General features: G+C 38.9%; 1 protein-coding gene across 1 annotated transcript in view; it reads right to left on the reverse strand.

Moving 5' to 3' along the window:
- LOC109029413 (phosphatidylinositol 3,4,5-trisphosphate 3-phosphatase TPTE2) overlaps positions 1–25610 on the reverse strand; it is a 150982-nt gene that overhangs the window by 63490 nt on the left and 61882 nt on the right. The window contains 4 exon segments of the mRNA XM_055359568.2: positions 1863–1922; positions 12228–12281; positions 12843–12896; positions 16560–16613. Coding sequence (XP_055215543.1) covers positions 1863–1922; positions 12228–12281; positions 12843–12896; positions 16560–16613 — 222 coding nt within the window.

Raw genomic sequence — 25610 nt, forward strand, 5'->3', positions numbered from 1 at the left:
TTAACTTTTCAGTCCAAAGACAGAAAAGGATAAATGAAGGTGTGTCAAAGAATGTGCATTAAAACAAATATATTTACTAATATCAGAGAAATCAATGATGGCTAGTGTCAAGTGTGGGAGGGGAAAAATGTACACTTTGCATCTTGATGTTAAAGCACATATCAGTATCAATAGCGTCACAATCATTCCCTTTGACACAGAATTTCCACTTCTGAGAATTTATAACAAGCAAATAACCAACAATATAGAGATTTAACCTCAAATATATTCATTTTTGTAACAGTTAAAAACTTGTAAAAAACTTAATTGTTCAGCAATATCTGACTATTAAATGAATTATAGCTCATCTACACCATGAAATATTACACAACTGTTACAAATAATGTTGTATGTGCACATGAATATATATTAACAAAAAAATATAGTCATGATGTCGTTAAGTAATAAGGTTATTTACAAAAGAATAAGTATGGTCTCATATCCGTAAACAAAAAAGTATATGCCTAAAGAACTTAGAAGTGCATGCATCAAAGTTTAAGAATGACTATATGTGGTTAGATTTGTTGATTGTATTTTCTGATTTTCCTTTAATGAACTCTTTCGTTATTTTCAGTTTTTAGAATAAAACCTATTTACAGAACTACAGAGTTTTCAAAGTATTTTTGCATCTTATTTTCATTTTATTACTAATTTTTTACAATACAATATCCAGTACATAGATTGCATTATAGCCAGTTTACATTTGAATAATCTGAAAGTTAAAGAGGGTTAGTGACTTGCTGAGTATCAGGTGAATGAATATATGATGTCAAAGCCAAGCACTGATTCCAGCTTTTACTATAAATCCAATATCATCCCCCTGGTATGAAACACCAGCATTTCTCACAGGGACTACTGCAAATTCCTCCTATATCTATGTAATGAGACTTTGTAATTTAAAAATAAAATAAAATAAAAACCTGCTTTATTTTGTTTGGAGTGGGGAAAGAAGGAAATGCTTGCCTTGCTTAATCTGTCTAATTTTGTTTCAGCCCTGGGCAGCTCCATTACAGAAAACGTATAGCTAATTTGCAGACACACAGTTTAATTCAGTGGCAAATTCAGGGTAATTTGAAAAACTATTTGTATTTGCCCTCTTTGTTTCCAATCTTTGTTTAGACACCAACAGCTTACAACCATGGTGAGTTAACTTCCTCTATGGCAGTACTTCCTCTCCAGCATTGACACAAGCTGGTGAATGGTTATACAACTGGGCAAGAAAGAAGCAGAAGAAAAATCTCCTGAATATGTCTGCAGTTCAGACACAAGCCAGTTTAAGAATGTATTGTTTCATTACAGTGAGTACATGATAAAATGCCTTCAGGTCAGTGCAACAGGAAGTACTCTAGTGAGATTAGAAACAAATAAGAATAAAATCCCAATGAGCATAAAGAGGTCTTTAGTCAGCAAAACGTGTTTGCTTTTGCTATCAATACTATTTGCTCATAGGCAAAATCTACAAAATTGGGAATCACACCATATCCAGTAAAAATGAGAAACGTTCACTATTGATGAGTTAAGTAGCATTCTGCATTCCTGTTTTTTAAAAAAAAAAACTTTTAATGGAATTAATTTCCTCTAAGAATACTTTTTACATTTTCAAGCTAGAAGAACATTTATTTCTGAATGGATGGAATTTTTTTTTCAAAATAATCCTTGTCTAAGAATTCAACTGGAGTAAATACGGTGTACCCTCCCACCCATACATTTTGATATCTTTCCATAGTTTCCCTTTTTCCTTCTTGCCTCAGCGGAAGCCCTGTTTCACTAAAGGTAAGAGATCCATCAGTGGCTCCCTCCTTTCAAACTTCAAACTGACTTACTCATATGAAGCAACATTTTCAGCATCTTCAACTTCAAACTTGGAAAGTCGTTCTAACATACTTTAGCCACCAAAAAAAAAATGCAAAAATATATCATTAGATATTTGCTACACAAAATAGTGATGAAAAATATATTTGAATAACAAGAATCCCATGAATCTAAAGGATATAGTAAACATGACTTAGCTCACTGGAAGACCTAATATTTAAGAAAGAAAATTACAATCATTAACCAGAAACTCTTTCCTCATGGATACTCCCAACACTGAATTTTGCATATTTTTATCTTCTTTTCTCTCTCTGTCCCTTTCTATATATATGTATATAAAGATATATAAAAGAATATGTATACAGATATATAATATATAAATAATATAGGTATAGACATATCTCAAAGACATTGTGGGTTTCAATCCAGACCACTGCAATAAAGCAAAAACTGCATTAAGCAACTCACACAAATGTTTTGGTTCCCCTGTGCATATAAAAGTTATGTTTACCCTACACTGTAGCCTGTTAAGTTTGCAATGGCATTATGTTCAAAAAACTTATGTACATACTTTAATTAAAAACTACTTTATTGGCTAAAAAATGCTAATGATCACCTAAGCCTTTAGCAAGTCACAGTCTTTTTGCTGGTGGAGGGCGTTGCCTCCATGTTCATGGCTGCTGACTGATCAGAGTGGTAGTTGCCAATGGTTGGAGTGGCTGAGGCAATTTCTTAAAATAGGACAATGAAGTTTGCTGTGGCAAATAACTCTTCTTTTCACAAGTGAGAATTAAGTGGTGAAGCCATCAGGTCCTGGACTTTGTTGAAAGCCTTTTTATTACTGATTCAATCTCATTACTTGTTTTTGGTTTGTTCAGGTTTTCTATTTCTTCTTGGTTAGTCTTGGTAGGTCATATGGGTCAAGGATTTTGTCCACTTCCTCTAGGTTTTCAAATTTATTGTAGAGTTGCTCATAATAGTCTCTAATAATTCTTTTTATTTCTGTCAGATCTGTTATGAGGTCTCTTTTTTTGTTTCTGATTTTACTTATTTGGGTCTTCCCTTTTTCTTAATTAGTCTAGCTAATGGTTTGTTGATATTTTTTAAACCTGCTTTTTGTTGTTAACCTTTTGTAATTTTTGCCTCAAATCTGTTCATTTCTGTTTGGTCTTCATTATTTATTTCCTTTTAACAATTTGGGGTTTGGTTTGTTCTTACTATTCTAGTTTCTTGAGGTAGAATTGTTCAGTGGTTTATTTGAAAGTTTTCTAGATTTTTTGATCCAGGCATTTATTGCTAAAAACATACTTCTTTTTTTTTTATACTTTAAGTTCTAGGGTACATGTGCACAATGTGCAGGTTTGTTACATATGTATACATGTGTCATGTTGGTGTGCTGCGCCCATTAACTCGTCATTTACGTTAGGTATATCTTCTAATGCTATCCCTCCCCCCTCCCCCTACCCAACAACAGGCCCCAGTGTGTGATATCCCCCTTCCCGTGTCCAAGTGTTCTCATTGTTCTATTCCCACCTATGAGTGAGAACATGTGATGTTTGGTGTTTTGTCCTTGCGATAGTTTGCTGAAAAAATCATGAGTTCACGTCCTTTTTAGGGACATGGATGAAGCTAAAAACATACTTCTCAATAACTGCTTTTGCTGTGTCTCCTGTTTTGGTATATTGTGTTTCTAGTTACATTTGTTTCAAGGAATTCTTAAATTTCATTGTTAATTTCTTTCTTCACTCATTGTAACTCAAGGGCATGTTGTTTAATTTCCATATGTCTGTATAGTTTTGAATGTTCCTCTTGTTATGAACGTCTAGTTTTGTTCCACTGTGGTAAGATAAGATACCTGATACAATTTCAATTTTTAAAAATTTGTTGAGACTTGTTTTGTAACCTAACATATGGTCTATCTTGGATAATGTTTCATGTGCTGATGAAAAGAATGTGTATTCTGCAGCTGTTAGGTGAGATGTTCTGTATATGTTTGTTATTTATGTCCATTTGGTCTATGGTGGAGTTTAAGTCTGATGTTTCTTTGTTGATTTTCTGTCTAGATGATTTGCCCAATGCTGAGAATGGGATATGGAAGTGCCCAACTCTTACTGTAATGGGGTCTATCTCCCTCTTTAGATCTAGTAATATTCACTTTATATATCTAGGTGCTCTGGTGTTTGAGTGCATACATATTTACAATTATACACATATTACAATTATATTTCTTGCTGAATTGAACTCTTTATTATTACATAATAATCTTGTTTGTCAATTTTTATGGTTTTTAACTTGAACTCTGTTTTGTCTGATGCAAGTATAGCTATTCCTGCTCACTTTTGGCTTCCATTTGCATAGAATATCTTTTTGCATCCCTTCATTATCAGTCTATGTGTTTCTTTACCGGTAAGATGAGTTTCTTTTAGATAAAATATAGTTAGGTCTTATTTTTTAATCCACTCAGTAAGTCTATATCCTTCATGGGGTATTTAATCTATTAACATTCAAAGTTATTATTGGTAGGTGAGGAGTTACTTCCAACATTTTATTGTTTTCTGGTTGTTTTGTATATGTTTTATTCCTTTCTTCCTGTTTACTTTTGAAGTTGGGTAGCTTTCTATAGTGATAAGGCTTCATTCCTTTCTCTTTCTCCTTTATGCATTGACTCTAACAGTAACTTTTAAAGTTTTGCATGTTTTTATGATGGTGGTTATCATCTTTTTACTTCCAGATATAAGACTCCCTTGGGCATTTCTTGTAAGGCTGGTCTAGTGGTGATGAATTATCTTGGTTTTTGTTTATCTATGACAGATTGTATGTCTTCTTCATTTGTAAAGGATAGCTGTGCTGGGTATAATATTCTCAGCTGAAAGTTTTTTTTTTTCTTTCAGAACTTCGAATATATCATCCCATTCTTTTCTAGCCTAAGGTTTCTGCTGGGAAATCAGCTGTTAGTCTAATGGGGATTCCATTATAAATGTGTTACTTTTCTCTTGCTATTTTAAAAAATCTTTGTCTTTGATTTTTCACAATTTGACTATAATGTCTGGGTTGAATGTATTTGGGGTTCTTTGATCTTCCTGGAACTAGATGTCTAGCTCTCTCTCAAGAGTTAGGAAGTTTTATGCTCTCATTTTATTAAATATGTTTTCCTCATATTTTCTCTTCACTTTTCCTTCTGGAATGCCCATAATATGAATATTTGATCAAACTAATGGTGTCCCATAAATCCTGTAGGCTTTTTTCATTCTTTTTTATCCTTTTTTGCCTGCCTGTGTTATTTCAAAAGACTTGTCTTCAAGTTCAGAAATTATTTCTTCTGCTTGTTCTTGTCTGTAAAGCCATTGATTGTATTTTTTCATTTCATCCATTGAACTGCTTAGCTCTTAGGGCTTCTGTTTGGTTATTTTTATGATATCTGTATCTTTACTGAATTTCTCTTTCAAATCATGTTTTCCTGATTTCATTGACTTGTCTATCTGTATTACCTTATATCTCACTGAGTTTCCTTAAGATTATTCTTTTTTCTGTCATCTCTTATGTTTATGATTGGGTTCTATTACTGGATAATTATTATTTCCCTTTGTAGATGACATGTTTTCTTGCATTTTCACGGTTGCTGTGTTTCTAAATTGATTTCTATGCATCTGGTGAAAAAGTCACCTTTTCCAATTTTATGGAGTAGGTTTACTTGTATGAATTTATTTGTATGAATAGGTCTTGGATGTCAGTTCATTGGGGTATACTGGCCTTGGTTCTACATGGATGCAGTAAGTGTAGTCTCCATGTAGTTTATTCAGCTGTGATCCACACTAGTAACATTTGCAAGTTACTTAGTGGCCTAGGCTAAGGAAGTTCGTGGTGATGGTGGTGCAGCCTTGCCAGGGGTGGGCTCACTGGGCTGTTTCTCAGGGTAGGGGTGTGTGCAGGCATACATTGGGTCAGAAAACTTGGAGTATGGCTTTATGTGGCTGGCCATGGTGCTGTCACTCTAGCCAGGAGCATGGGGATGCAGTTGCTCAACCAGGGCATGACTGCCAGATGTGCTTTGCAGGACAGTTTCTCAGGCCCAGGACGCAGGCAAACAGCTGTTTGCCTGGCCTGGAAGCACGCACTCCAGGAGTGGCCTGAAGGGCTGTTTCCCCTACCTGGTATGTGGGTACACAGCTGCTCATCTGGCCTGCAGCCAGTCTGCTGGGGGAAACTCATGGGCCAAATATATAGCTGCATAGCTGCTAAGCTGGACTGAAGATATCTTTGCCAGGGCTGGCCAAGAGGGGGTGTTTCTCAGGCCTGGGATACAGTCAAATGACTTCTCAGCTGTCCTGGATGTGTGTCTGCTGGGGGTAGTCCATAGAGCTATTCTAGCTCAGGATGTGGGCACACTGCTGCTCAGCTGGCCTGGGTGGTGCCTGCCAGGGGAAGCCCAGGGGATTGCTTCTATAAGCCAGGATGTGGACACGAGGCTGCTCAGCTGGCCTAGGGGCATGTCTTCTGGAAGTAGCCCATGGAGCTCTTTCTTAGGTCCAGGACATGGGCATTCATGGCTGATTGGCTGGTCTGGAGGTGCATCTGCTGGGAATGGATACAGGACTATTTCTCAGGCTCGTGCAAGGTTGCATAGCTGCTTAGTTGGCCTGGGAGTATTTCTGTGGGGGTGGCCTAAAGGGCTGTTCCTCAAGCTGGGACATAGGTATGTGGCTGCTTAGTTGGCCTGACAGTCTGCTGGCCAGAGTAAGCTCCCAGGGTTCTTTCTCGGCCCTGAGACTTGGGCATACACAGCTGCTTGTCTCTCAGGTCTGAGACACAGGTGCAAGGCCCACTCGGTGGTGTGCCTGCTGGGGGCAGCCTGTGGGACTGTTTCTCAGGCCCTTATTAAAGGCAGAGGGCTCCTGGACAGGCCAGGAGCATGTCTGTGGTGGATGGGGCCTGCAAGGCTGTTTCTCAGGTCCTGAGCATGGGCTCATAGTCACTCTGTTGACCTGGGGGTGTATCAGCTGCTCAGAGGCTTAGGGGCCTCTCCCACTTGGGAGAGGGCTTGCAGTGGTTTGGCTGTCTTAAGAGTGAGTTTACCCTGGATGGGACTGCAGATTATTCCTCCGTCTGGAAGTGTGGTGGTGGGGGTTGATTTCCTGCTCTGCATTACTTGAGTTACAGCCAGTCCTGGGACCAACCTCCACACAGCTGGGATTGTGGCTTTAACCCACCCATGTGGGCTTGGTGTACTGAAGATAAAGCTCCAGTGCTGGAGAGGCACAGTGGCTACTGGCCCCCAGAGGAGAGCACACTCAAGAGATGACTCTGGTCTCAAGATGGTGCTGTGTTGCTGCAGCTTAAGTCTCTGGGGGTGGGAAGTCTTCACCTTGTACTCCTAGTCCAGGACATGCAGCTTTGTCAATTCTTGGCAGTACTCCAAACTGGCCTCAGGGCTTGCAAAGACTGTGAGATTCTCCTGTTGTAAAGACTTTGTGTTTGTGATGTCAGTGGGGTGACAGGGATCTTCTGCTTACCTTCACCCTGCAATGAGAAGTCCCTCCTGTCTCTGGGCCAATTCAATCCAGATGGGGCAGAAGGGGCTGCACAGGCTGAGTGCTTCCATGCTGTGGCAACTTCCAGTCACCACGGATGTGTCTGCACTCCTTTGCTGCACTCCAGGACTATGCCTTTGATACTCTAATCAAATCTTAGATGTGTATTTGTTGCCTCGGTTCTTTCTCGTAGGGGAGATGAGCACCAGGCATCTCTATTCACCCATCTTGCTTGATTTAGCATAATTCGTAAGGGCCCTAGGATTTTCAGAATAGTCAATGATTGTTGGCTTCAACTTAAAAGTCACCAGCTTCATTAGCCCCTAACAAGAGAATTGGCCTCTGCTTTGAAGATTTGAAAGCATGTGGTGACTTCTCCTCTCTAAATATAAAAGTCCTAGATGGCATCTTCTTCCAATAAAAGACTATCTTGTCTACATTGAAAATCTGTTGTTTAGTTTGGCCACCTTCATCAATTATCTCAGCTAGATCTTCTGGATAACTTGCTGCTGCTTCTGCATCGGCACTTGCTGTTTACCTTGCACTTTTATGTTATAGAGATGGCTTCTTTCCTTAAACCTCATGAACCAAGCTTTTAGCTTCAAGCTTTTCTTCTGCAGCTTCCTTACCTCTCCCAGGCTTCATTGAATCGAAGAGAGTGAGGGCCTTGTCCTGGATTAGGCTTTGGCTTAAGGGAATGCTGTGGCTGGTTTGATCCTTTATCCAGACCACTAAAACATTCTCCAGATTAGCAATCAGACTGTTTTGCTTTCTCATCATTTGTATGTTCAGTGGAGCAGCAGTCTTAATTTTCTTCAAGAAGTCTTTTGGCTTTTCTGTTTTGTTTTGTTTTTGTTTTTGTTTTACATTCACAACTTGGCTGAACTGCTACAAGAAGTCTAGCCTTCCTCACAATCATTTCTAGCTTTTGGTTTAAAGTGAGAGCCATGTGACTCTTCCTTTCACTAGGACACTCAGAGACCATCATAGGCTTATTAAATGGCCTACTTTCAATATTGTTGTGTCTCAGGGAATAGGGAGGCCCAAGGAGAAGGAGAGAGATGGGGGAATGGCTAGTCAGTGGAGCAGTCGGAACAAACATGTCATTGATTAGGCTTGTCACCTTAATATGGGCATGGTTCGTGTTGCCCCAAAACAATTACAATAGTAACATCAAAGATCACTGATCACAGATCACCATAACAGATATGATAATAAAAAGTTTGGAATATTGCAAGAATTATTAAAATGTGACAGAGACACAAAGTGAGAACATGCTGTTGGAAAAATAAAACCAAGAGACTTGCTCAATGCAGGGTTGCTACAAACCTTCAGTTTATAAAAAAGTAATATCTGAGGGGCAATAAAGTAAAGCACAATAAAACAAGATATACCTGCATATACACACACATATATGTATATATAAACTATATATGTGTATATATACATATATATGCTAAAGGATATATACATATATGTTTACATATATATACACATGCTCACATATATATTAAAGGATATATATATGACTACTGATGTTATTAATTTGGGTCAGTGCTAAAGAATATATCTATACATAGGTATATATAGATATATATACACACATTTAAATATGCACATATGTAGACATATGTATATAGATATGTGTATATCTATATACACAAATACATATTTATATATCTATATATACTACATATATAGCTAAAAGATATATCTGTATATATATATACAGACACACATATATACATGTGTGTTATATGTGTGTGTGTGTGTAGATATATCCTTTAGCACTGACTCAAATTAATAACATCAGTAGTTTTCAGTGACACCACCATTGAAAGGTGAGTTATATCAAAGATATATCAAAGTAGTGAAAGACTACTGATGTCATTTTATCCGGGCCAGTGCCAAGGATTAAAAATGTACACATCAGGTCAAGTGACTTCAGAGACATACTTTTCTGGTTGAAGTTATGTACAATTGCTCTACATTTATAAACTGGTTGAACTCTGAAAATGTATATGTCAATGATTTGGAATCTACTATTAATATATCATTTTTTCCTAGAAGAAAAGCTTATATTATGTAAAGGTGCTCTTGGGCCTTAACAAACAATCTAATGAATCACAATTTAAGTGCGGTTCTTTATTACTTCATTTGTGAGTGAATTTTACCAATCTTAATAAATCCCTCTCTTCTTTCTCTCCATATTTTGAAATCTCACCCATCATTGATGACTCTACCACTCATTACTCTTTTTAATTCAATAGCTAAAGGATTAAAAATGAACATAGCAAGACTCCACATGTTATCCTAGACTTAATTTTCTGACACAAGTTAGCAATAATTATTCTATAATTTATAATCTAGTTACCCTGAAAAATGGACATTAATCAGTTATTTATTTGAAACATGGTATTTAATTTTTCTCTGGAAATGAGGTTTTAGATGTTTGTAATGAAATTTTTCAGCCTGTGAAAAAAACTTAATGAATCAAGTTTATATACATTTTTTTACTCCTAAACCTCATCCCCAAGTTACTGTTTCTGGCAAAATTTACATAAAATCAACTTCAGTTTGTAAATACCCACCTTGCTTGCCCTTGTAATTTTCTGCCTTCTCAAATACCAACAGTAACTCTTCACCAATCATGGATGTCTTTCCTGCCCCTCAGATAGGGTTAAGTAACTACAGACCCAAGGCAGGGCCTGCATATGACCTGATGGTGGGTTTACCTTTGGGGCAGTAGCCTCATGTGGTAACAGACGAAGAAACCAGGGGTCTATTAGCTTTGCTCTTTTCTGTTGAGAGCTCCTCAGCTCCCTGCCCACTGTTACCTCCTCCTTGCACCAAATAGGACTGTTGCCTCTTTTGGCTCACTCTAGTAGAGTGTCATACAATACACACATTCTCATATTTTCCTAAGGTTTCAGGGTGCTGCTAAATAAGGGTGACCAATGGAATAGGAATAAGAAGCATTCCTCTTAAGACCTATTCCTCTTTTATCCAACTAGATTGAAGAAAGAAAGGTACCTGCAGATACTACAGAAATAAGACTTTAGAAAACAGTGTCTAAAACACTCTGTATTGTTATGGATGCTCCATACAATGAACTTCCCAAATCTGAATCTCTCCTTTCTACATGTATACTTTTGTGTGTGTCTATGTGTGTATTTACATATATATGTTTACATCTAGCTTTTTATTTACTTAAACCTCAAATTTTGTGGAAGGTCCCTTCATGTGTTACTGTTGTCATTTCACTGAAGACAGTGCTGATGGAGTAAAAAGGTACATAGACATATAATGAATTTCTCTTCTTGACACTATTAGCAAATACATTTTTTGCACCAAAAGGAGTAGATTTTCCATAAATATGAAATACATACATATATAATAAGTGAGGGTATGCAAATCCTACCACATAAGCCCAGTAACTAAAATCCAACAGTTAACAAAGACTCATTTACCAATGGCCAGTTAATCAGAGATTAATTAAATTTATATAAATTAAACCTATGTACATATTAAAAATACATTTTAGCCAGGCGCAGTGGCTCATGACTGTAAACCCAGCAGTTTGGGAGGCTAAGGCGGGTGGATCACGAGGGCAGGAGTTCAAGACCAGCCTGGCCAATATAGTGAAACCCCGCCCCTACCAAAAATACAAAAAATTAGTCGGGCATGGTGGCACGTGACTGCAGTCCCAGCTACTCAGGAGGCTGAGGCAGGAAAATCGCTTGAACCCGGGAGATGGAGGTTACAGGGAGCCGAGATCGCGCCACTGCACTCCAGCTTGGGCAACAGCGAGACTTCATCTCAAAAAATAATAATAATAATAGAAATACATTTTAATTTGCCCATGCGTCCAACGTCCTATAAAATAAATTCTTTTAAAAATTTATTTATTGGCTTAAAAATCAATGCTACATACAAAACTCACATGCTATTGCTTAATGAGCAACTACAGAATTCTCACCTAGATGTTCCCTTAATCAGCCACTGATTAAACACAATCCTTTTATTCCTTCTGTAAAATCTCATTCATTTTGCAAGGTTTCTTGAGCATTACACTATAATTAACTTGAATCAGGTTTTCCGTATTACTTACACCTTTATGATTTATTTCCAGGAGAGGTTTTCACATGACTGGGAAAACCCTCCACCACCTCCTTCCTTTCACTGATCATGCTAGTCTCTCCTGCCCATGAGACACAGTGAAGTACCCGCGCACCTGAGGAAAGTGGCATCCAATGAGGTGGTGGGTTTGGGTTGGGTCTAGGCACCAACCTCACATGTGGACAGAGCTCTCGAGGGTATGGGACAAGTCCACGTTCCATTAGCTCCGTCCTTTTTTTCCCAGGGCTTCACTACTCCTTATTGGCTGCTATCTCCTCCATGTTGCAAATAGGATTCTCTCCTTTCTTGGAACACTATGGTAGGGTCTCAAACTCAGGAAACCTGAATCCCTTAAAAAATTGCCTACTAGAAATTGAGGGTGACAAATACACTAACAGGAAGAAGCAGGTCTCCTACGAACTGACCTCCTTATACAACTCCATCAAAAAAGGATGCAAAGTTACCTGCAAATGCTACAATGAGAAGAATTGGAAACCTTGTTAAAAAATACTCTGTATGGCCATGAAGGCTCCTGAGAATAAATTCCACAAATGTCCATCTGTCTCCGTGTTTGGTGTTTCCATTTTATGCATGGGTTTGTTTGTGTAAATGTGTTGACAAAAGTGTGTATGGATGAAGATGGATGGATATATTTGTGTATGTGCTTGGTGTGTGTACAGCTCTATGCACTCTTATGCATACGTGTGACTTCATGTATTTATAACTCACCTTTTACTGATAGGTGACACCAGGGCTGCTCCTTTAAATTCACTTGTGTGTGGGCTAGAGGATGATAAAAGAATACAGTCAGATAGGAGACACGATTCTAAATTTACTTTTTTGGAAAATTAGCTTTTATTACTCTAGACAGAAACCAATTAATTTCTGTCAGAAATCTGAGTCCCATAAAAATACTGCTTAGTAGGAACTAAGGGTGGCAATTACACTAACAGGAAGAAGCAACTCTCCTATGACCTGCTCCTTTTTATACAACTCCACCAAAGAAGGATGCAAAGTTACTAACAAATGCTACAATGAGACGAATTGGAAACTCTGTTACAAAAAAAAAAAAAAATCTCTATGGCCATGCAGGCTCCTGAGAGTAAATTTCACAAACCTCCATCAGTCTTCTTTCTCCTTGGTCTATGTTTCCATCATGTGCATGGATTAGTTTGTGTACGCATGTTGAAGAGAAGTGTGGATGGATGGATGGATGGATGGATGGATGGATGGATGGATGGATGGATGGATGGATGGATATATTTGCTCATGTGCCTGTGTGTGTGTATAGTTCTATGCACACTTATGCTGACGGGTGACTTTATTTAACTATTTATTACTCACCTTTCTTTCACAGGTGCCTCCTCAGTTGTTCCTTTAAATTCGTTTGTCTGTGGACTAGCGGATGATAAGAGAATACAGTCAGAGAGGAGACATAATTCTGAATTTATATTTTGGAAAAATTACCTTTCATTACTCTAGACAGAAACCAATTAATTTCTGACTATTCATGTATACAGCACTATTGGAACCTGGAATGTCTTTTTTTCTTTATTAGAAATGAGGATGTATATGACGACAACCAAAATCTTAGGCTGGGGAAAATAGTAATGCTTCCCGATTTAAGTAAACCTCTTTATTATGACCTCAGTCCCAGTGTGTGACAGACTTTCTGGTGGCAATTATTTCAAACTCAACTCCAGTTTGTAGGTAGGCAGCCCTCTTATTCCATTCAATGTCCTGCTTAAAAGGCCCTCCATTAGCTCCTTACGTTCACCCAGCATGGTGGTTTCTCATGCCCCACAAAAAGGGTCAGGTAACTAGAGGTCTGACACAGGGGTACAATCCAATAGGATGGTGATTTGAGGTTTGGAGCACCTGCCTCCGTGGTGGCAGAGTTCTGGAGGGTGGAGAACACCTCCAAGCCTCTTAGCTCTGTTGCTTTCTGCTGAAGGCTGCACAGTTCCCCAAGTACTCCTACTTCCTCCTCACTCCAAACAGGATTCTCTCTTCCCTCAGCCTACTCTGGTATGTCTGGTACACAGAAAATCTGCTTTTCCAAAGCATTTGCCTGCTACTTACTAAGGGCGACAAGACAGTAACAGATGGAAGCCTCTCTCTATAGTCGGTTTCTTTTTTTCTAAACAATGTTAAAATGCGGAAGTTACCTATACATGATACAGTGAGATGATAAAGAACCTGTGTCAAAGAAACACTGTATTATCGTGAACACATCTAAGAGTGAATCCCATTAATCTCGGTCTCTTTCTCTGTCACTGTTTTGTGTGTGTGTGTACATCTTTTGTTTTTCCTTTTTTTTCTTTTTTGCAACAAAGTTTCGCTCCTGCTGCCCAGGGTGGAATGCAGCGGCATGTTCTCAGCTCACTGCAAACTCCACTTCCCAAGGTTCAATCGATTCTCCTGCCTCACCCTCCTGAGTAGCTGGGATTAGAGATGCCTGCCACCACACCTGGCTAGTTCTTGTAGTTTTTGTAGAGACAGGGTTTCACGATGTTTGCCAGCCTGGTCTCGAACACCTGATCTCAGGGCATCTGCCTGCTTCAGCCTCCCAAAGTGCTCAGATTACAGGTGTGAACCATTGCACCTGGCCATGTGTACATCTTTTATAATTCACCTGTCACTGGGGGCTCTCTCAATGATGACTCCCGCCAGGGCATTCGGATCAGGACTAAAGGACAAATATGGGCAGTCAGACACAATGCGTAATTCCAATGTTTTGCAATCAATAGCTACAGTTAGTCTATGTGTCATTCCCTAGTTACATTTTAATTATTCACATGTACGTATATCACTAAATTGACCTGGGATGGCACTTGTCTTTTTATTAGAAATGAGGTTTCCTATGCCAACAGTGAGCATTTTAGGCTGTGAACATAGTGATGCATCCAGATTAAGTAAGGGTATCTACACCTCAATGTGTAACAGCATTTTTGGAGAGCATTTAATTCTAGTTCAAATTTACTTTCTAAGTCCCACTTCGTATAATCCCATCTGAGTTCCTCATTCTCTATCACCTCCAATCACCTCCTCACTTTTCACCCATCCTAGTTGTCTTTCCTGCCCAAAAGTTGCGGCCAAGTAGCTGGAGGCCTCAAGCAAGGGCTCCATCCCATGTGAGGGTGGGTATGGGCAAAGGCAGTCAGCCTCACATAAAGGCAGAGCTCTGGAGGGGGTGAAATAATTCCAGGATTATTAGCTCTGTTCTTTGTTTTGGCTGGGATTTTTCTGATGTTTGTTCACTCCTATCTCCTTCTCGCTGCAAGCAGGATTCGCTTCTCCCTTGGTCCACACTACTAGCACAGTCTCATTCTCACTGAATGGTAATGTGACAAACACTAACATAAAAAGCCTCCCTCTGTGAGTTCCTCCCCATTTTCCTACCTCCATCCAAAAAACAAAAGAACATTGCATACAAAGCTCATTCTGAGAGGACTCTAGAAATATTTTCAAGGGAACTCCTTGTTCCCATGGATGCTTGTCACACTCAATAGCCCAACTCTCTCTTGTGTGTACGAATGCATGTATGTATGTGTTTGTATATGCATAGATACATGTATAACTGTATTCCTTGATATCACATGGTGCATTGACCAGCCTACTAGAAGATACTCTCAATTCATACACAGGGCAGTGCCAAAGAACTTAACATGTCCATAGTAAGACAACATGTAACTTCCTAGACTTAAGGTTTTCAGTTCAAAATAATTCCAATTGCTTTTGTTTTTTTTGTTGTTGTTGTTGTTGTTTGTTGCTGTTGTTTGTTTTTTGAGACAGAGTCTCACTCTGTCACCCAAGCTGGAGTGCAGTGGCATGATCTCAGCTCACTGCAACCTCTGCCTCCCAGGTTCAAGCAATTCTCCTGCCTCAGCCTCCCAAGTAGCAGGGACTACAGGTGCCCGCCACCACACCCAGCTAATTTTGTATTTTTAGTAGAGAAGGGGTTTCACCATGTTGGCCAGGCTGGCCTTGAACTACTGATCTCGTTATCCACCCGCCCTGGCCTCCCAAAGTTTTGGGACTACAGGCCTGAGCCACCGCACCCGACCTTCCAACTACTTTTCAACCTGTAAATTGCCTTAGCCTTACAGAAGTCATGTGTGTATTTGGTTCTTTGGAATCTGCCATGCCATTTACCCTACACATCATACTTTATATGATTGCAACACATACTTTACACCTATCTAAGACTCACTGACTCAAGAGTTCACCAAAACTCTCTACCACTGGAGCTGGCCAATGCACGACAGCCTTTTGTGGGTGAATTTCTTTTAAATTCAACTCTACTGTGTAGGCATTCCTCCTCCTAATCCCATCTATGGCCCACTTCCTGGATCTCTCCATCACGTCTTTCCTTTCACCCATCATGCTAGTCTTTCCTGTCCATGGGACACAGGCAAGTAGCTGTGGGCCTAAGGAAGGGCTGCATCCAATGAGGTGCTGTGCTTGTGTTTGTGTTTTAGCACCAACCTCATATGTTGACAGAGCTCTGAAGTGTGAGGGACAAGTCCATGTTCCATTAGCTCTGTTCTTTTCTGCCCAGGGCTTCCCTGCTCCTTGTCAGCTGCTATCTCCTCCATATTGCAAACAGGATTTTCTCCTCCCTTCTGTCAATCTGGTAGGCTCTCAAACTCAGGAAATCTGAGTCCTTTAAGAAGCTGCTTACTAGGAACTAAGGGTGACAAATACACTAACAGGAAGCAGCAGCTCTCCTGTGACCTGCTCCTTTTCCTATGACTCCATTAGAAAAGGATGCAATGTTACCTACAAAGGCTACGTTGAAAAGAATTGGAAACCCTGTTAAAAACCACTCTCTATGGCCATGCAGGCTTCTCAGAATAAACTCCACAAATGTCCGTCCATCTGTCTCCTTGTTGTGTGTTTCCACTGTGTGCATGGGTTAGTGGATGTGTTTGAGAGAAGTGTGTATGGATGGATGCATGGATGCATGGATGGATATATTTGTTTATGTGCCTGTGTGTGTGAATACTTCTATGCTCAGTTATAATTAGATAAATAAAGACACACATATGCATAACTCACCTTTCATTCATACATGCCTCTGGGTTCACTCCTGATAATTCATTTGTGAGTGGACTAGAGGATGACAAAAGAATACAGTCAGACAGGAGACACAATTCAAAATTTACTTTTCTCGTAAAACTAGCTTTCATTACTCTGCACATAAACCAGTTAAGTTCTGACTATTCATGTGTATAGCACTATTTGTTCTGAAATGTCATTTTTTTTATTAGAAAGGAGGCAATCAACAAGATGGCAACCAACATCTTAGGCTGGGGAAAATAGTAATACTTTCAGATTTAAATAAACCTCTTTATTATGACCTCAGTCCCAATGCGTGACAGCTTTTGTGGTGGCAGTTATTTCAAACTAAACTTTTGTGTGGAGGTAGTCAGCCCTCTTATTCCACTAAATGTGCTGCCTTGAAAGCCCTCCATTACTTCTTCATTTGATTGTCTCTCTTGGTCCACAAGTAGGGTAAAGTAACTGCAGGTCTGAGTCAAGGACACAATCCAATATGATGGTATTTGGGGTTTGGAGTACCACCCTGTATTGTGGCAGAGTTCTGCAGGGTCAAAAACATTTCTAGGGTTGTTAGCTTTTTTCTCTTCTCCTGAGGTCTTCACTACTCTCTGTCCCTGCTGTCCTTTCCTGTTTCCAAAGAGGATTCTCTGCTGTCCTCAGCCATTATAGTAAGGTCTCACATATGGGCAGTCTGAAAATTACTTTTTATTTTTACTCAGAGTATCAAACAGACTAGTAAGAAAAATCTTCTTTTTATGTGGTCATCTTTTATTTAAATTCATTCAAGACATAAAGTCACCTTCATATCCTATAGTGAGATCATGTAGACACATGTGTCAAAGTGTTTTGTTTTTCCATTAATGCCCTTGAATGGGAACTTCCCTAATCTCTTTATATTTCTCTGCAGTACCTGTGGGTGCATGCCTTGATTTAATACGAATGCATATAGGTATATATAAATGGTATATAATTGTTTCCTCCCTTGTTCATATATCCTTATATCTATATTGATTTATTTCTTTTTTTTTTTTTTTTTTTTTTGAGATGGAGTCTCGCTCTGTTGCCCAGGCTGGAGTGCAGTGGCGTGATCTCGGCTCACTGCAAGCTCTGCCTCCCGGGTTCACGCCATTCTCCTGCCTCAGCCTCCTGAGTACCTGGGACTACAGGCGCCCGCCACCACGCCCGGCTAATTTTTTGTATTTTTAGTAGAGACGGGGTTTCACCGTGTTAGCCAGGATGGTCTCGATCTCCTGATCTCGTGATCCACCCACCTCGGCCTCCCAAAGTGCTGGGATTACAGGAGTGAGCCACCACGCCAGGCCTCTATATTGATTTATTTCTGTCTCACAGTTCACTGATAGCTCCACTCCAGGGTACTGATTTGAATTTAGATTTGGCAGCGCTACAGAATTTAAATATATATATGTATCGTCCAACACCAATATGACATCCTAGACTTCACTTTCTGGTTTGAATTACTCACAAGCAATGTTTAGTTCTTTACAATTGAATGAAGCACAAACTAAGCATTTGGTGGTTTACTTTATTTCAAATTCAGCTGCAGTTTCTATGTACAAATCCCCTTGACCTCATCTCATTTCCTGACACTAAAATCCCTTCATCAATGCCTTCTTTTCACCATCATAGGTGTCTTCTCTGCTCTCACACAGGGTCAAGAAACTGCCCCATACAATGTGATGATGGGTGTGGGCTTGTAGTGTTAGCCTCACATGGTGGTAGAGCTCTGGGTGTGAGGAACCCTGCCAGGGCCATTAGCTCTGTCTGTTTTTCCCTAAGGGCTCCACTGCTCCCTGTCCACTGCTACTTGCTTGTTGCTCTGCATAGGGTTTTCTTCCCTTGGTCCACTCTAGTATATCTCATACACAGGAAATCTGACTTTCCTAAGTATGTGCCTGCTACTAAGGGTGACAAGACAATAACAAGAAGTTTCCCTTTTTTGCCCTGTTCCTTTTTTATCCAATTTAATCAAAAAGTTGGATGAGAGACCTGCAGGGCCTATAGTGAGGAGATTTATAAATGGTGTAAAAGACATTCTGTATGGCCATGGATGATCCTGAGAGTAAAGCACATAATCTTCATCTTTCTTTCTGTTGTTTCTCTCTCTCTTTTCTCTTTCTCTCCCTTTCGCTCTCTCCCTGTGTTTGTGTGTCTAGATAGACAGAAGTAGTATATCTGCATATACATTTCTTTACATATTTCTGTACATATATTTTATAATTCACATTTCATTGGTGGTTCTATCACAGGTCATTGATGTCAATTCTGTATGCAGGCTAAAGGAATATAAAAGTAGATAGTTGGACACACAAATAATTCTAAACTTACTTTTTGGATCAAACAGCTACAGTTACTCTATAATGTACTATCTGGTTGATATTTAAATATTCATGTGTATATCACTAATTCGAACTAGGTGTATCCTTTTTTTTAGGCGGATTCTCACTCTCACCGAGGCTGGAGTGCAGTGGTGCGATCTTGGCTCACTGCAACCTCCACCTCCCAGGTTCAAGCAATTCTCCTTCCTCAGCCTCCTGAGTAGATGGGATTACAGGCATGCACCACCACACCTGGCTAATTTTTGTATTTTTAGTAGAGACAGGGTTTTGACATGTTGGTCAGGCTGGTCTCAAATTCCTGGCCTCAAGTGATCTAGCTGTCTTGGCCTCCCAAAGTGCTGGGATTACAGATATGAGTCACCATGCCTGGCCAGTGGCATTTATTTCTAATGTAACTGCAGTCTGTAAGGAAACATGCCTCTTACCCCATCTAAATTCTTGATTCCTAAGTCCTTCTGTCACTTCTTTACTTTCACCCATCATGGCTGTCTTTCCTGCCCAGAAGATATGACCATGTAGCTGTAGCCCTGAGTCAGAACTCCCTACAAAATGATTGTGGGTTTGGGTTTGGTTTGGGGCACCAGCCTCACATGGTGGTAGAACTCTAGAGGGTGAGGAACCTATTAAGGTTTCATGAACTCTGTTCTTTTTGCTGAGTGCTTCACTCCTCCCTGTCACCTGTTACCTCCTCATTGCTCCAAATAGGATTCTCTCTCCCTTTGGCCCACTCTAGTAGTAGGAGAGTCTCATAAATGGAAAACCTCAGAGGTTCCTAAGGGATTGGATACCACTAACTTAGAGTGACAAATATACTAAGAGGAAGAAGCATCCCTTTCATGACTTCGTCCTCTTTTATCCAATTTGGTCTGAAAAAAAAAATAGAAGGTTATCTATAGATCCTACAGTGAGAAGATTTAGACATAGTGTCAAAGATACTCTGTATTTCCAAGGATATGCCTGACAGTGAATTTTACAAATATCAACTTCTCTTTCTCTGTCATTGTTTTATGTTTCTGTGTGTGTATGTGTATGCATGCGTGTATGTTATGTGTATATATGTATATATACACTTACGTGTATATAAATCTTTGTTTTAACTCACATTTCATGGGTGGCTCTATCATAGGTTACTACCATCAACTCAATTGGCTGTGGGCTGAGGAATTATAAAAGCATATTATTCAGATACAAACATAATTTGGACTTACACTTTTGGTCAAATAGCTGCAGTTACTCTAGACATGAGTCTACCTGCCAAGGAATGCCAAAGATTGCCAGCAAGCAGCAAAAGCTAGCAAAGAGGTATCAAGCAGATTCTTCCTTATAGCCTTCATAAAAAGCCAACCCTACTGACAACCTCAATTTCAGATTGCTAGTCTCTAGGACTATGAGATGATTAATTTTTGTTTAAGCCACTTGGTTTGTGATACTTTGTTAAAGCAGCCCTAGAAACTAATATAGCCCAACCTGGTAGAATCTCATACACAGGCAATCCAACAGTTTTCTAAAAGTTTTGGCTACTAGTCAACTCAGCTAGGAAGAAGAAGTAGACTTCTTGTGATCTATTTATCTTGTATCCAACTAGACCCAAAAAGAAAAGGATGTTACATACAGAAGCTGAAACTACCAGTACTTTAGAAACAGTGTCCAAGAAAGTCTATATTTAACATTTGCGTGTATCTTTATGAACATACACACACACAACACCTTTTGCTGATGACTCCATTATAGGCTAGTGATATCATTTCACTTTCACTGAGGACTCCATCATGGGATAGTGATATCACTTCATTTGGGTCAGAGCTAAAGAATTAAACTAAATTGTACATAATCAAATACCATGTGAATTTGTAGGCTTAATTTTTATTCAAATTAGCTAAAATAACCCTACAACTAATAAACTAGCTGTTCTAAAAAAAAAAAAAAAAACACACACACATGCAATTTAGCCATTTGGAAACAATAGTGACCATCCCTGCCTGTCTCCATAGACAATAACAGCAACTACCCAGGAGTAGTTACAGTAAAATTAGGAGAGCATTAGGCTGGCTGATGAAAACAGGGAAGGGCTGAAGAGCCATCCTTGGGCCTTCACTCCTCCACCTGCCTCCATCTCCAAAGCCCAGGTTACAAACCAGAGAGATTGTCTCCTCCAATGCTGCTTTGTTCAGGAGCTTCAGGGTGATATAGTTGTTTAATTAAACGAAATTTTCCCTGAGGTTGCCTCTGTGCTTGAGTCCTTATGCAACAAACTGCAAGCTAACCCAGTGTGTAAACTAACAGCATAATTATGAATAGAATATACACTTGTAACAGATAGCTGTGTCTCAGTCAATTATAGCAGCTGAGCTTCAGTCAATTGTGGGTGGCTGACTGACTCAAATAAGACGAAACATCCAGCTATACCCAGTTGTAACCAACAAAGCTGTTTCTGGACCTCACTTCCATTTTCTGTCCATAATGCTATCTGGCCACATTGCCAGCTTGCAGTTCTCAGAACTTGTTCTCGTTCTAAAAGCTTCCCAACTCACGAATCATTCTTGCACTATTAAACTCTGTTAAATTTACCTTGTCTAAAGTTTTTCCTTTTCACAACCCAGAGGAGTTGCCTGGTCAGTGTTTCATGGTTCCTGAGACTCTCTACCCTTGGGCACATCACTTCTCTTCATTTTAAACTTACTGACAATGACACAGCTTACGTCCTAGATTTCAGTGAGGCTGACTATATAATTCCTGCCCAAACCAGGACACTTTTGAAAGGAAAAAGTGGGTGCTATTAATAATTATGTTGCAAGAACAGCAGCAGACTTTGTCCTTCAGTCCTTCTCCAATACAAATGACCAGACAGAGTAGCCAACCACCACACAAAATCTGAGTTCACAAACCAACATGATTAGATACCTGAGGAATACAACTACTGAAAAAGAAATACAACAAGCTGAACAACAGCATACCAACTGTAGCAAAACTACTGGAACACACTGACCAAGATTTTAAAGTAAGCATGACAAATATTCTTAAGGATAAGAGGACACAAAGGAAGATGTTGAAACATGAAATGAGAATGGGAGTCGTAAGAAAAAATAAAAGAGAAAGCCTTAACTGTAAAAGTATGACTGTCAAAAAATATAAATTGTTGAGGGATAAATAGTAGTTTGGATACATGTGAAAAGCTAATTAATTTAGAGTTAGAAGGTTAGATTGAGAAGATTGAGGAACTTACCCAGAAAATAGTAGAAAAGAATAAAGAGAACATACTAAAGAAAAGAAGAATGTTATGGAGGATAAAAACAGCTATCTAACATCTAGAATAGGGAAATCTAAGAAGAAATGAAAACTAAAAATGCAAAATGTGAAAATTTATGATGATAAATTTCCCAGAATTCAAGAAAGAAGAAATAAATCAGCTTTAAGTATCTAATGGAGACAAAGAGAAAATTCTAACACCTTCTAGAAAGAGCAAAAGACCTATGAGGGCACAAGGACAGACCAACATCATAGCTCTCTGTACCATAAAGAAAGCTTCCACAGGATAAAGTCCACAGGATCAATATCATATTGCTGTTCTCTGAATATATTGTAATATGATTAGCTTTTTTAAAAAAACCCACATTTGAAACTAAATTACACATTACTGAATACCTCTTATGTTAAAAGGGAAATCACGAAATATTTTAAATACTAAGAACTGATTGATAATAACATGACAAAGTTTGTAGGATACAATGAAGCAATATTTAGAAGAAAAAATTTACTGATATATAAGCATTAATAAGAAGTCAAGATGGTTAAAAGCAAAGAGTACACATTTAAGTAGAAAGGTTGGAAAAGAAGCACAGGGCAAAGTCTATGGAGTAATAAGGAAGCAAAACATAAGGAGGTAAGCATAAGTCACTGAACTGGAGAAGAAAAAAACCGTGGAGAAGATTAACAAAACAAAAGTGTGTCTCTTTGAAAAGATTACTACAATAGACCTGTGGCAATAATAATCAAGAACAAACAGAGTGAATATCCAAATACAATGTACAAGAAGGGAGCATAACTATAACACAACTAAAATTTTTTAAAATGAGATTATTCAATTATATGTTAATAAATGTGAAAACTTGGATGGAATGGAAAAATTCCTAGACAAATATAAAACACTAACATTAGTGCAAGAAAATATATTTATATAGAAATAGAATACTCAAGTAACAAAGAAATCAACCTAGTATTTAAAGCCTTTCCCTCTCCCAAACACCACAGGGCCCACATAGGTATTTTTCAAAATTTTTTAGAATATTGACATACTTACTACAAAATCTATGTCAACATATAAAGGCTCCATTAATAACTAATTGTGGTAATAAAAAAAGGTGTAGGGATGCCATAAGTATCAATGGAGCAAAATATTGAGCTCAGAGATAAACCTATGTAGATATATGTCATTGATGATGATTATATAAACAAGGAAAAAGGATGAACTGTTTCATAGGTGGTATTTGGAAAATCAGCCTACCATTGGGAGAAAAATGAAACCAAATCCCTACCTAACACCATATTTAAGGGTAACCTCTAAGTAGATTAAAGCATTAAATGTGTAAATTAAAACTATGAGGATTAGAAATTACCTTTGTAGACTGAAAGTGGGAAAATTTCAAACTTCAAAAGTAAAATAATAAGGCAAAAAGTTCTGTCATGAAGAGAATGAAGAACAACAATGCCAAAGCTAACAGGCAGATGACCTATTGGAGAACATAACTTCAATGTCTAAAACTGACATGAAGGATGATTTGAATACATAAAGCGATAGTCTAAACTTTTGAATGGGATTCCATGCATCTGAGTCTGTTTAGTGTTGCCATAAGGGATACCTGAGGCTGGGTAATTTATAAAGAAGAGAGGTTTATTTGGCTCACAGTTGTGTGCTGCACAAGAAGCCTGATGCCAACATCTGCTTCTGAGGCTGCTCCCATTTATGGTGGAAGATAGACGAAGGGGAACTGACACGTGCAGAGATCAAATGGCAAGAGGGAAAGCAAGGTAGGGGAAGCCACCGGTCTCTTTTTAAACCAACAGCTCTTGCAAGAACTAATAGACTGAGTACTCACTCACCCTCACTCCCAGGGAGGGAATTAATCTATTCATCTTCCAAACACCTTCCATTAGGCCCCACCTCCAACACTGGGGATCAAATTTCAACATGAGGTTTGGGGGTACAAACCTCCAAACAATAGCACCATGTTTTTAATGTTACTAAAAAGAGTGAATTCTTGCTATATCGTTTACAAATGTAACATAATCACTTTGAAAATTAAACATAATTTTAAAAGAAATTTGATTAACTTATTCTAAAATATAAAATATTCAAAAACAACACAGGTAAATTAACAAGACAAAGACAGGAACACTAGTGGAAAAATGGGCTAAGTTCATGAATGGACCATTACAGAAGAAATCCCAAATGCTATAAGAACATAAAATGATGCTCAAATTCATAAGTTATCACATAAATGCAAAGTAAAACATAATGCAATATGTTACCATCTATTAGACTGATTATATAAATTGGAAAGTTTGATTATGTCAAGTGTTGTTGTGAATGTGTATGTGCAGGAACCATCATGCATTGCTGATGAGATGCAGACTGGTACAACCATTGGGAGAGCAATAGGCAGTATTCAGTCAAATTTAAAATATGCACTCCCATGGCCCATCAAGTCCTGTTTCATGTTCCTACAGAAATACTCAAACAGGTCTATAGGGGTCTGGCATAAGGATAATCATTTGGCGGCAGTCTTTATGAAGGCAAATGGTAGGAAGCAATATATGTGTTCCTCACTAGGGGATGCATGCTGTGGAATTTTTCATACCAGTTAATAGCAACAACTAAAGGTATGCACAAGAAGAATAATCTTATGTTACTAAGCAAAAAACTAACAAAATGAGATATAACTTAATACCATTTAAGTAAATTTAAAAACATATAGGCAAAACAATAATACATAGTTTACAGAACACATATAAATGTATATACTTTATATTAAACATATTAAAATTGTTGCATATATGCATATATCTGTATATGTCAATATGTATATCTGTACTCTCATCTATATATTAAAAAGGCCTACAAGTAGCAATGAGCCAATGGCAATGAGCATACCAAATGCAAAATATTGGTTTCTAAAGGGCATCAGGCTCTTTGGGTAAACGGCTGATTCCAGGACTGGGGAAATGCTCAAAAAGTCATGGGAACATGTCAAGTCAAAAGGACACGGGGAGGAGGAGCCAAGATGGCCAAATAGGAACAGCTCCCGTCTACAGCTCCCAGCGTGAGCGACGCAGAAGACGGGTGATTTCTGCATTTCCATCTGAGGTACCGGGTTCATCTCACTAGGGAGTGTCAGACAGCGGGCGCAGGCCAGTGGGTGCGTGCACCGTGCGCGAGCTGAAGCAGGGCGAGGCATTGCCTCACCTGGGAAGCGCAAGGGGTCAGGAAGTTCCCTTTCCTGGTCAAAGAAAGGGGTGACGGACACACCTGGAAAATCGGGTCACTCCCACCCAAATATTGCGCTTTTCAGACCGGCTTAAAAAACGGCGCACCACGAGATTATATCCCACACCTGGCTCGGAGGGTCCTGCGCCCACGGTATCTCGCTGATTGCTAGCACAGCAGTCTGAGATCAAACTGCAAGGCAGCAGCGAG

This window comes from Gorilla gorilla, chromosome 14 (genome assembly GCF_029281585.2).
Source record: "Gorilla gorilla gorilla isolate KB3781 chromosome 14, NHGRI_mGorGor1-v2.1_pri, whole genome shotgun sequence".
In the NCBI taxonomy this organism is placed as follows: Eukaryota; Metazoa; Chordata; class Mammalia; order Primates; family Hominidae; genus Gorilla; species Gorilla gorilla.